We start from the raw sequence: 12222 nt of genomic DNA, 5'->3' as shown, positions 1-12222 counted from the left end.
TTTTTCTAATTCAACATTACTGATGCCACAGATTCAAATATTCCCTTATATAACAGTTTCAATTAAAGTAATTCTAGAGAGCTTCATAAGTCCTGTATCTAAGTCAATCCACCCCTTCTCTCCCCATTCCAACTCCTCCCACATCATATCAAACTCATGACCTCTTCTTTAATAGTGTTACATGCATACATGCATGCACTCATGTATATGCAAAACACCTATCGAGTCAACTTAGTGTTGCTTCTATGTACATATGTTCAGGGGGGACAGCTTGATCATCTAAAGATAGCTGACCATGAGCTTGTCCCTGAAGGAACCTGATTTGCCCCTTCACAGCAGCTTTTGATTGCCTACAGTTCGTCATCTAGGGGTGGGGCCTTATGAGACTCCCCCCATCCAGGCTGGCATGCCAACTGTGGTCTTTATGTATGTCTTGCTCAGCCGACCACGTTGAGATTTCATGGGTGCAGCTCTCCTGTCATTTCTAGAAGACGTAATCAAGTAGTGTCTTGGATCTCTGTCTCTTCATACTCCTAACCTCTCTTCTGTGTGTAATACTTCCTAAATTACGTTCTAAGGAAGTGCTGTCCTTGAGAAATGGCCACATCAAAGACATCTGCCACCTATTCATTGCTTCTCTTAGGGCCACTTGTGCCCTCAAAGTTTATGTGCCAGAAGGGCTGGTTCGACTGTTACGCTACTAGCTCTTCTTCCAGAGGTCGTGTGTTCAATTCCCAGTACTCACAAAGGTGGTCAGAACTGTCTGAAACTCCAGTACCAAGGAATCCAGTGCCATTTTCTGGCCACTGAGGGCATTGCACTATACGTGCAAGACGTATTCAGGCAAACATGTATACATATAAGATAAAAATGAATGACGTGTTGTCTTCAGCAACAGGGCCCTGCCATCCAGCTGTGAAGCACAGTCCAGAGCCAGGCAACACCTGTGTTGTGTGGAGTTCCATGGGACCTCTTTGGTCAACAACTCAACAAGATACAGCCCATTCCTGGCACAAGGTTTTACTTGGTGGCAATAAGAAGTCTAGCGGGGGCATTGTCCTCTGTAATACATGGTGACTCCAGTTGGATTCATTTTCTATATGTATATGTTTTAGGAAGCCCCCAATAGCAGGTTTCCATATGGTTTCTCAAATGGCACATAGTATCATTTGTCCCTTCCAAAATTCCCTGAATTTAGGAATTCCTCCTATTCTGTTTCCCATGACACTATACTCTTTCTCCTTCCTTAGGATCATAGAAGCTTCTTCTTGCAGTAGATGGGGATTAACACAAGACACCTAGAACCAGACAATGCATAGCAAAGGAAAGACTTTGGTACACTCAGTACTGTATGGGATAGCTTTATCAAATTCCCCTGAGGCTCAGGGATCTATGGAAGAAGAGGTAGGGAGATCGTAAGACTCAGAGGGGATGGATGTTAGAGACCATGGTATCAAGCACAAGACCACACAGCTTCAAGCCAGCAGGATCCCAGCACTGAGAGGGGGAAGCAGCCCCACTCCTAAGGAGGAAGCTACTTATACTTGACAACAGCTGGCGAAGGAATGTCTCTTATTGAGTGTCACTGGGCATATTAACCACACAGTTTGTGTTTTTACAAATCCGTACTGGGACTCTCGCATGACAGCCCCTCTGGAGACTGTTCAGGCTGTCTTTGGTCTCTTTGTGCGCTGCCACTGCTGTCCGCAGTCTCTCCTAGAGCAGGATGGGTTAATGGCCCAACCTTACCTTCAGGCGCTAAGTAGCTTTTCACTTCCATTGTCAATACTGACATAAAAATACCATAGAACTTTCTCCTGAATGTGAAGGATGAATTAAGATGCTTTGGAAGGAGTAGAAAAAATATTAATGCTGATCTGCAGCGAGACAAGGAAACACATGTTCCCATCTCTGCTTTCAATGTCAGCAAGTTCAGGCACAGCCGGTTAGTCTTTGTCACTTAATGGAATCATAACAGTCTGACACTATGCATACAAAGTCCCAAAGACCTAAAGTCAAAGGCCTACAACAGAGTAGCAGGGGCATTTTTCTAAGAAAGCAGAGAGCCAAAGGCTGCTGCACAGAGACCCTCCTCTGCACCCGAGCTCTTACCTGAGCCCTGATCCGCATGCTGGCCGCAGGAGTCAGGTACTTATGTTCTAAGTACCAGCCCCGCTCCTGGAACAGCAGCTTCGTTCCATACAACAGACAAAACTGAGGATCGAGAGACAGGAAACAAGCAAACATTAGAAAAATGGAGACTGTAAGGCTCAGAGGTGACATCCCATCATATTTCCAAAAACCCAGAAAGTCCTTAATTAAAATGGTCGTGGTTTGGATGCAAAGTATATGTTTTACTGTTTTAACTTTCCAATAAACCTTGAAAGCAAATCTAAAAGTAGAATAGACAGTCAAATGGGGTCCCTGGTATCAATTCCATTCAAGCAATCTTAACACACAATCAACCTTGGTTCACATGTAACTCCCCCCACGTCCTTCCACCCGGGTGACATTGAATAGATTTGAAAGACGCATGAAGTTCTGTTTGCTTCCCTGCTCATTCATGAAAAACACTCTGCCATGCTATCTTGATATTTTCCCATTGATCAGCACTTGATTAAACTTTCACAAAAATAGCACTCCTCATTTATATCTTGCCTCGGTATATTTTTTTCTGTTACATTTCTGAAAGCAAGCACCCTGGTTGACATCACAGTCAGTCATCACCAATCAAAAATAAACTCGTTTTCCAGGGGCGGAATGGCTTTTCGTTTAACTCTTCATTCCTTCACCATTTACTGTCCCACAATTTGAAATTGTGTGTGTGTGGGGGGGGTGCTGTGCAAGAGCCTTCGAGATTCCCCCCGAGCTTCAGCAATTAGACCTCTGACCTTCTCATATCGTCTCCACACCCACTCAAGTCCCCTGTGTGGTACTGTGGCACAAAGCCCAGCCCCACCACTCCGTCCACAAACACACCTCACCTTCATATCTCTAAGACAATGGCTTTTGTGAAGACAGTCTTTGGTGGGAAGACAGCTCAGTGACAGGGTGCTTGCCTTTCATGTGTACGAGCTCAGTTTGGATCCCCATCACCCCCTTTGATAGATAATCCCAGAGCTGTGGAGTGGAGATAGGGTTCATTGGCCAGCCAGTCTAGCCTACCACTAAGCTCTAAGCACTAAGGGAAAGACACTGTCTCCAAAGGCAAGAAGAGCAATTAAAGAAGATGCCCATTGTCAACCTCTGTCCTCCCATAGGGACATGGATGAGTGTTTCTTCCTATATGGGTGCACATACATGTGCATATACACAGTATATGTGTGGGCACATGTAGGAAAAGCACAAGGGGTAGTGGAGTTCCTTACAGCTGGAAACTCTGGTTGGGAGTCAGAAGGGAAGATGAACACAGTGGTAGCCGTCACAGTCTGAAAGAACAGTGCAAACAGGGAGTATAAGGAGAGTCGTGGACTTCAGCCCAGGTGACTCCCCTGGGAGGTAATTAGGAGACTAGGAAATTCTAACTGTACTATTCCCTAGAGTACCCAACCGAGTTGAGAGGGCAAGGATCTGCCGTGATTTGAACATGTTTCCCTCAAGTCCCCCTGCTGGAGACATAATCCTCAAGTTAGTGGTACTCCTGAAAGGATGAGACCAATAGGACAGCTTTTATAGGAAGAGAGAACAGGACTAGAATCCTTGTCCTGTGATGCTCTCTGCCATGTTAGGACGCAGCACGAAGCCAGCCCCTCACCAGACGGAGCAGATGTGAGCACTAGGCTCTTGGAACTTTCCAGCCTCCAGCACAGCTGTGAGCCAAATATATTTCTATTCTTCATAAAGTATCCATTTGGGGGTGTTTTGATACAGCAACAGGGAAGAAACTGAGATAGCTTGTATCCATGCATGCTAAGTGGGTCAACTTCCCAGGGAGGTTGCAGGATAGAGAAGAGAGTAGAACTGGAGAGAAAAGATGTTCATCACAAGTCCTAGCTTTAACATCAGCCTCTCATCCAGTCCTACCAATTCAAGCCAAAGTCCACTGAACTGCAGAAAGCTACTGGCAAGCCAGCCTCTGCTACACAATGCAGGCTTAGTTCTACACCGCCAGCTATACCAGGCTCACAGGGCGCTTACTGGCTGTGTGCTCTTTTCTTTAGGCTCTTGGGTTACCTTCCTGTGACACTCTGAATTGTCTTTCAAATTCTGCCTTGTTTCAGGAATACCATTTAGACTCTGCAGAGGTTGCCCTCTTGGCTTGTCCCTGTAAACAGGATGAGTGCTGGCTCTTTGGTTAACAGAATCACATCTAGGTAGAGATACCAAAGGCCCAGGCTTAGTCCCTTCTGTGTCCAGCTCTTCAGGGACTCTCAGTTCGGGAAAAGTCATTTATATCAAGCTCTTCACTGGGGATTGAGGCTATGAATGAGCTCAGAGGAGCTCTAGGAGGTACAAGGATTTCCTGTTTGGTTCTGTCTGGGGTCTAACAAAGGTTCTGCCAGGGATGGTCTCCAGTGATTCTTATTATTTACCACTGGCCCTGTAACTTCTGCTGCCTGAAAAACAAATCAGGAGTCTGTGACAACTTCTAAATACCAGGCCTTAACAACATAGAGACTTTTATACTTCTAGGCACTCTTTTCTCCCCTGAGGGGTGTGTGTGTGTGTGAATGGTATGTAGTATGTGTGTGTGTTTATGGTGTGCATGTGTGTGTGCATGGTATGTAGTGTGTGTGTTTGTGTGTGGTGTGTATGTATGTGTGTGGTATATGTGCCCATACAAGTATATGCAGATGCTGGTGGGGGTGTGGGAGTGTGGGGCATGGGGAAAAGGGCTTCCTGAGCTATCCCTCTCTACATTATTCTCTCAGCATGGAGTTTCTCACTGAACCTGGAGTGAGGCTGGTGGCCAGAAGGCCCAAGTGATTTGTCTGTCCAACCCCTAGTGACTTTTCACATGGGGACTTAAACCCAGATCCCTATGTTTGCCCTGTAAGCAATCTTAACCACCGAGTCGTCTCTCTACCCCTTTTGTCTTTTGTGTATCTATTTTTCTATTTGAAGCTGGGTCTCATATGTAGCCCTGGCTAGCCTGGAACTCACTCACATAGACCAGGCTGGCCTCAAATTCAAATAAATCTGTCTGCTTCTGCTTTGCCACCTGGCCTGGCCTTTTTATCTTTAATATAATTTAACTGTTACTTTCCTCTTATTACATAAACTTATTTTTTTAAGATTTATTTTATGTGTGTTTCTGTGTGTCTGTGTGTCTGTCTGCCACATTGTGTGAGGGTGCTCATAGAGAGCAGAAGAGGGTGTCAGATCCCTTAGAACTGTAAGTTACAGGTGGTCCTAAGTCACCTGATGGGCACTGGAAATCACACCCAGATCCCCTGAAAGAACCACAAGTGCTCTTAACGGCTAAGCCACCCTTTTCCCTACAAGCTTCATTTTTGTGCTTTCTTTAACCTGATGGCTTCTAGATGTTCGTTCTCTTTCTAATATGCCAGAAAGGAGGAAATGTATCCAGATATTGTCTCATCTCAAGGTTCACTATGCCTTGACTTTGTAATCTACGCTTTTATATGCAAAGTAAAATACAGTGTACTCTCATATGGTCACATAATATTTTTAAATAAAGTGGGAAAAGTCTCACATGCATTTGGTTTATAATTTAATACTTACACCTACACCCTTCCTCCTACAAACAGCTTTCAATCAACCCGGGAAGACGTATCTACACCCCTAAGTAAATACTTACAAACTTGTTCTTTTAAAGCTGTCTTCATCGGGTGCCTTACCTCAGGCCCTTTCAAATCACTATGGATTTTGGTTCAATCACCTGATACAATATGACATACAAATTTGTAAAGTCTTGCTTACCATAGAACCTTTACCCTTCAGAGCTTAATGAAAGAAACGAGGTAACTTTTTCTAAAAACATGGATTTTGTTTGGAGTAGGATGACCCTAATGGTTAATGAGAGCTGTTGACTTCACAGAATCTAGGATCCCTGGGAGACAAGTCTCTGCTCAGGCTTGGAGAGGGTTTTTTTTTTTTTTTTGATTTTGTTAAGTGAGGTGGGAAGACCTGTTCACTGTGGGTGAAACCATTCCCTGGCTGGCATCTGGATTGTTTATGTAGCGAAAGGAAGCTGAGCATTAATATGCCTCTATTGCCGTCTGCTTCTTGGTTGTGGATGGAATTTGACCAGCTGCATTACGCTCCTGCAGCCTTGACATCCTGGCCCGAATGGACCAGACTGTAATCTTGAGTTGTGAGTCAGAATAAGTCTTTTTTTTCTCTCTTAAATCACTTTTGTCAAAGTGTTTTGTCACAGGATAGAAACCAAGGCAGTAGAGTGGGTGATTTTCCTCGTTTCCTGGAAGGTATGAAGAGAGAGACAATCTGAAAATTCTGAATAGTAAAAGGTTGCAGCCAGACTGGGGAAGACCAGAATTCAAAGCGTATGCTGAACTGGTGGTAAGCTGAACCTTTCTCTCCTTTAGCCTTCATGAAGCTGGTCCCTCAAGGCAGTAAGCAGAAGCAAGTTAACTAAGCCATGGTTTTCTAGCTGCAAGGGGAGTCCCAGGGAAGCAGTACAGGTAGGATGGGCTCGGGGAAACAGACCCACAAAACCGTGAGCTTCCGAGCTCAACCATAGGTATACACGTGTGAATCAATAAGGCTAAGCACAAAAGGGACCGTGACAACTGAACCCGAGGACAGAGTCTTGAGAACACAGGGACTAGCGTGGCCAGTGAGTGGCAGGTAGGTAGATAGTCTGAATGGATCAGCCATAGCAGGTGAGTGCAATATGTAAAGGGAAACAAGGGAACAGCTGTGGGAAGAAACAAATAGAAGCAGGATAAAATGGTGGGCATAGACATCAACGATGACATATGGACATAAACATTAGTACATATGACTTGTATAAACACTGATCAAAGTAGGGGCTTTCAAAATGATTTTTCAAAGTTTTAAAATAATTAAACTACGTGTGCATGTGTGTGTGTATGCGTGTGCATGTGTGTGTGTGTGTGTGTGTGTGTGTGTGTTTGTTTGATGCACATAGAGCATGGTGCTTGAGAAGGCCACCAGAGATGATGAGGTTACAGGTGGTTGTGAGCAATCGGATGCTGGGAACTGATTAGGGTCCCCTGAAAGAGGGGTACACATGCTTAACCCTCAGCCATCTCTCCAGCGTTCTCAAAATTAAGACTCTACTTTAGATAAAATCACTTCATACACCACAGAGGTCAACTCAAACCATGGTAATGGACTGGGATAACCCATGCCGAAATGAATCCAAAGAGACCTTCAGCAGCTCTGTCAAGTCAGCCAAATTAGACCTGGGAGCAAAGAAAATACCCAAGAGTACAAGGGGATAAGGAGGAGGCCTGAAGAGGCGGTAGACAGATATGCAGCTGAACATGGCGGGTGGAAACAACAGGCATTCAAGACAACTGCTTCAGACACAACCAAGAGACAGGGCCACAGGTGTAACTGGAGGTGTCAACATTAGGCTTCTAGTAATGAGACATTTAGAGATGTGAATGTCAGCCAAGAGACTACTGACGAACAGAATATCAGCAAGAACCCAGAATTCAACCACCTTATTAGCCAGCTGGTTCACACAGACACAACATTCCATCCCACAGTGGCATAAAACAGATTGTTCTTCAAGCAGTGAACTAGTCAGCAAGACAGACAGACCCTGGATCATAAGAACAATTTTAACAATTAAAAATGTAACTACGGCATATCATTTTAATTCTGTCTGGGCTTTGCACCACATATGTACACAATATATATGCCATATAGTAAATAATACACAGTACATATAAATGTATTATATACATATATTTGTTTCTATATATTGCTGGTGGTGGTGGTGGTGGTGTGTGTGTGTGTGTGTGTGTGTAGTGTGTGTGTGTGTGTGTGTGTGTGTGTGTGTGTTGCACCTGATTGTACAGTATGCATATCACAGGTATGGAGACCAGAGGGGACGTTGAGAAGATGGGACAGAGTATTTCACTGAATTAGAAGATGCTTGCTATTTTAGGCAGGATAGCAAGTGAGCTCTCATGATCTGCCCGTCTCTGTCCTGCCAAGCCCATAGCTAGGCCCATCTTTTCATGTGGGCGTTGTTTTCAACTAAGTTCCTCCTGTCTGCAGAGCAAGCTTGCTTACCTACTGAGCCACCGTCCATCTCTGCCTTGTGTATTTTAACTTTCTGTAAGCGAATTCACATTATTGTGTCTTCTTTTATTACTCCTTTCTTGTGATATAATTTCCTCTATTTCCAGATGTTTTCTTTGCTCTACTGTCTGATTTTTTCTGATATTAAAAACATTGTATATCCTGTAATTACCATAGGGCTGACCAAGCAGCCAACAACAATGGGAAACCAAGACTGTCTTGTGACACTCGGAGACTAAACTGCATTCTTCTTAATAATTTGTAAAAAGAAAAATAAAGCTCAAGGGTCATGAAGAAAATTAAGACAAAATATGCAAATCCTTGTGTGATATAGAGAAAGCCATTCTCAGAGGCAAATTCATACCAGATTTTTAGCTTAAAGAAGAAAAATCAAAGGAAAGCATCTGCCTCAAGAACCTTAGAAAACCAAGGGTAAAATAAATCCAATGCAACCCAACAGAAGAGAAATACAGGATCTCTCTCTCTCTCTCTCTCTCTCTCTCTCATATATATATAATATATAATATATATATATGACAACAGTAAAAATGAAAATGGAAAAGCAATTGCGATAAATAAATGAAAATCAACATTTGTTATTTTAAATTATAATCAACATAATTAACACTGCCCTAATGGGCTTGAGAATGTGAAAATAGACGCACCATTATTAAGATCATACATGAAGTAGCAGAAAACCACACTGCCCCACAGAAACTAAAAGAAAAATGGGAAACTGTGGGCTTCAGTCATGCAAATCTCCCAACTTAGAATAGAGCAGTTTACAGAATATTGTATGTTACCAAGAATCACATCAGAAGAAATACTTGACTAGAAAGATTAAAGAAATTGAATCCATCATTTTAAAGTTTTTGGAAAACAGCCAGGAAGCATGAAGGCCTTGTTGGTGAATCACACCTATATCTAATAAAGAATAACACAGAGTGTACATGATGTCTTCTGGAAATGCAAGAGCAGGGAACCCTGCTGTCTTCATTATCAGGGTTTCTATCCTTGTGTTAAAGGCCATGATCAGAAGCAACTTGGGGATGAAAGGATTCATTTCTCTTACAACTCTCAGGTCACCCCAGTGCACCTACCTCGGAGAAGTGGTTCTCAATTATGAGTGAGTTTTGCACTTGGTAATGTATGTAGTCATTTTACTCATTGACACTGAGAAATTCTATCAACATCTATTGAGGTAGAAGCTGGGGTTACCCCCAAACACCTTGCAGCGGGCAGGGAAACTTCCCTCCAAACACTGAGGCTGGATGGGCCGAGTATCTATACACTGTGAGTGTAACAGCTCTCTGGTACTGTAACAGATACCCAATCTTACCAACTGCAGGGACAGAAAGATAATTTGAACTCACAGTTTTGAACTCCTGAGTCCAGAGATATTAGTCTTGGGCCTCTAATAGGGAGTATATGGTATAGCAAAATATGCTGAGGCATAAAAAAGAAAGGAAGAGACTAGAGTCACGCGTACCCTTTCCAGGACATGCTCATAATAATCCAAAATCTCTCAAAGGTTTTCATCTCTTACACTGCCAATGTAAGCATTAAACTTTTAACATTTGGGAGATATTTACGATTTAATGATGTACCAGAGTTGGAAAAAGCTATATTATCTTAGAGAATTAAAGGCCTATATTTATATAACAGCCCACACAGGAATATTTACAGCAACCAAACATTTTTTAATGGGTGAACAGAAAGACTTAGAGGCCCACGCAATAGACTATGACTCAGCAACAAAAAAGAATTACCCATTGAACGTCACAACGACTTGTCACAGTCATCATGGCAAGAGAAAGACATGAATATAAAAAGTTTAGGGCTGCGGACTTCCATTTTCAAAAAGACAAGACTATCTACAGACACTATATCACTGGTTTCCAGGGGGCATTAGAAAGGGAGAAACAAAAATTATAAAGCCACCATAGAAGACTATTATTAGGAATTTAACCATTCCTAATACACAAATCTATGTGTGTAAAATTCAGTTCTATAAATTCCTGAACAAAATCATCAGGCTTCATGGTAACTTAAAAATACATGTTTTAAAAAATTTAGCTCCAAATCTACATTTCAGTCTACAACAGATAGGTCACTCATAAGCCTGTAAGAGTAGACTAGAAGTGACGGAGCTGAGGCAGGAGGATCACCATTAGCTCTATTCCACCTGAGCTGTCTAGCAAGTTCCAAGCCAGTAGGGCTTTTCAGTGAAACTTTGTCTCAAGACAAAACAAAAGATCACAGTGATTGACAGCTTCCCCTCAGAGATGCAGACATCCTGACACTGCAAAGCATCTCTCCCGTTTGCAGTGACATTGTGAACACGCCTGTGGTGCTACCAAGTGTTGAAGAACTTAACAATACATGATGCTTGATAGTAATGGATGTGCACTGAGTGTGGCCTGATCTGAACACTGACGAGACTGCGTATCATCATCTGTAGTGTCCTCCCTCTTACAGAAGCAGCTGACGGTGAAACCCTCATGCCAGCCATAGCCGCATCTCCTGTTTGCTCTGTCTTGAGTGTGTTAGAGTCCGTAGGGCTTCTCAAACCATACCACATTGCTCGACAATGTGGAATGAATGTGTATTATACAGCCTCTTTTTTGAAATGGCAAACTCCAAGCTGAAACGGCCACAGTATCAGAAGGTCTCTGTATCTTAAATCTTGTTCAAGGACCCCCTCCATTAACGTGGCTTCTTGCCTCTTGGATTCTCACAACTATATGTTTTTCCCCTCCGTTACACAGTGCGCCTGCTGGTGTAATTATCCAGTCATGTGATTCACTCCTTGATCACAACATGATCAACATGCTCAGGCATCTTGGAGTGCCCCACTGTGCCCAGGCCAGTATCTGGGCACCATGTGCATTTTGGAAACCAATGAGTTTGGAGAGTCTTGGTTCCCAGGAGCCTGGGCCCACTGGGACCCACAGCAGAAGAACTAAGGGGGCTGCCTGCAATTTATGACAAGCTGGTGGCCTGCAGACAGAGCCCGAGCTGCATAATAAGCTGAGAGATGAAGCAAACGGGTGGAGTTGGCCTGTGGTGTCAGGGAAGATGAACAAAGCTTATTAACACAGGGGAAGAGCAGCGTGAGTACAGAGCAGCTTCCTCCAGCAGCAACCCAGTTCTCTCACTGTGATGAAGTGGTCTGCCTCCGGCCTCAGCCTTTAGCCGCTTGGGATCCCCGTTATCGCCTTGTAAAATTGATGGGCGATGGTGCAATCTTCCAGTTTAAGGAATTTCTGTCAGCATTAGCGAGAAAACACCAGCTTCGCGATTTCTAAGGGCATCCCTTACATCAGAAAAGTGACTTAAATTGGGCTGGACTGGAGCAATGCCTACCTCTGAGCCTTCAAACTCCCTGTTGAGTCTCCTCCAGATCTCAGCTGTGAGCTCAGGTAAGGCGGCCTTAATCATTTTTAACCCCAAAGCAGGGAAGACAGTGTGGTGTCCATTTTAGTCTTCTTTTATTTGACCATCTGAGGAACTTGTTCATAATTAAAGTTAAGCTTCCAAACTATTTGGAGATGTGTCTCTACTTAAAAAACCCAACCCAGTAGCAATCTTAATGTTCTAGGAGTGGGAGGTGGGGACAGAGTTTCCTGTGGCTCTTTGGCTGGTTCTGTCTTTAGCACCATGTTCTGTAATAGAGGTGACTTCTCTTTAGGACGGGCCACATGCTGGTGTCATGGTGGATCAAACACACACAGGAGTTGACAAAAGGCAGGGACAGCCCCAGAACAGCCTGCTCTCTGCCTTACTGACAGGCCTGGATGCAAATGCATCCTGGTCTCCAGATGACAGAAAATGAAAAGCACAGGAAACAAGATCAACAAACAAAAGGGAGATGAGAGGAGTCAGGCACATCGGGGAGACCAGAGCACTGCCTGGTCCAAGCAGCAAGTGAGGATGACAGGAAGATGGTTCTCATGCAACCTGGCGTCACACAGTTGGCCTGTGGTTGCCATACTCTGGCAAACTCACTCTTCATCTTGT

General features: G+C 43.7%; 1 protein-coding gene across 2 annotated transcripts in view; it reads right to left on the bottom strand.

Moving 5' to 3' along the window:
- Positions 1 to 12222, bottom strand: part of Acoxl (acyl-CoA oxidase-like) — a 305604-nt gene that overhangs the window by 27610 nt on the left and 265772 nt on the right. For both annotated transcript variants that reach the window (NM_001106508.2, NM_001415677.1), the window contains 1 exon segment: positions 2113 to 2214. In NM_001106508.2, coding sequence (NP_001099978.1) covers positions 2113 to 2214 — 102 coding nt within the window.

Source organism: Rattus norvegicus, chromosome 3 (genome assembly GCF_021556685.1).
Source record: "Rattus norvegicus strain SHRSP/BbbUtx chromosome 3, alternate assembly SHRSP_T2T, whole genome shotgun sequence".
Lineage (NCBI taxonomy): Eukaryota > Metazoa > Chordata > Mammalia > Rodentia > Muridae > Rattus > Rattus norvegicus.
Note: the sequence above shows the minus strand (reverse complement) of the source record. Positions and strands in the feature narration are given on the sequence as shown.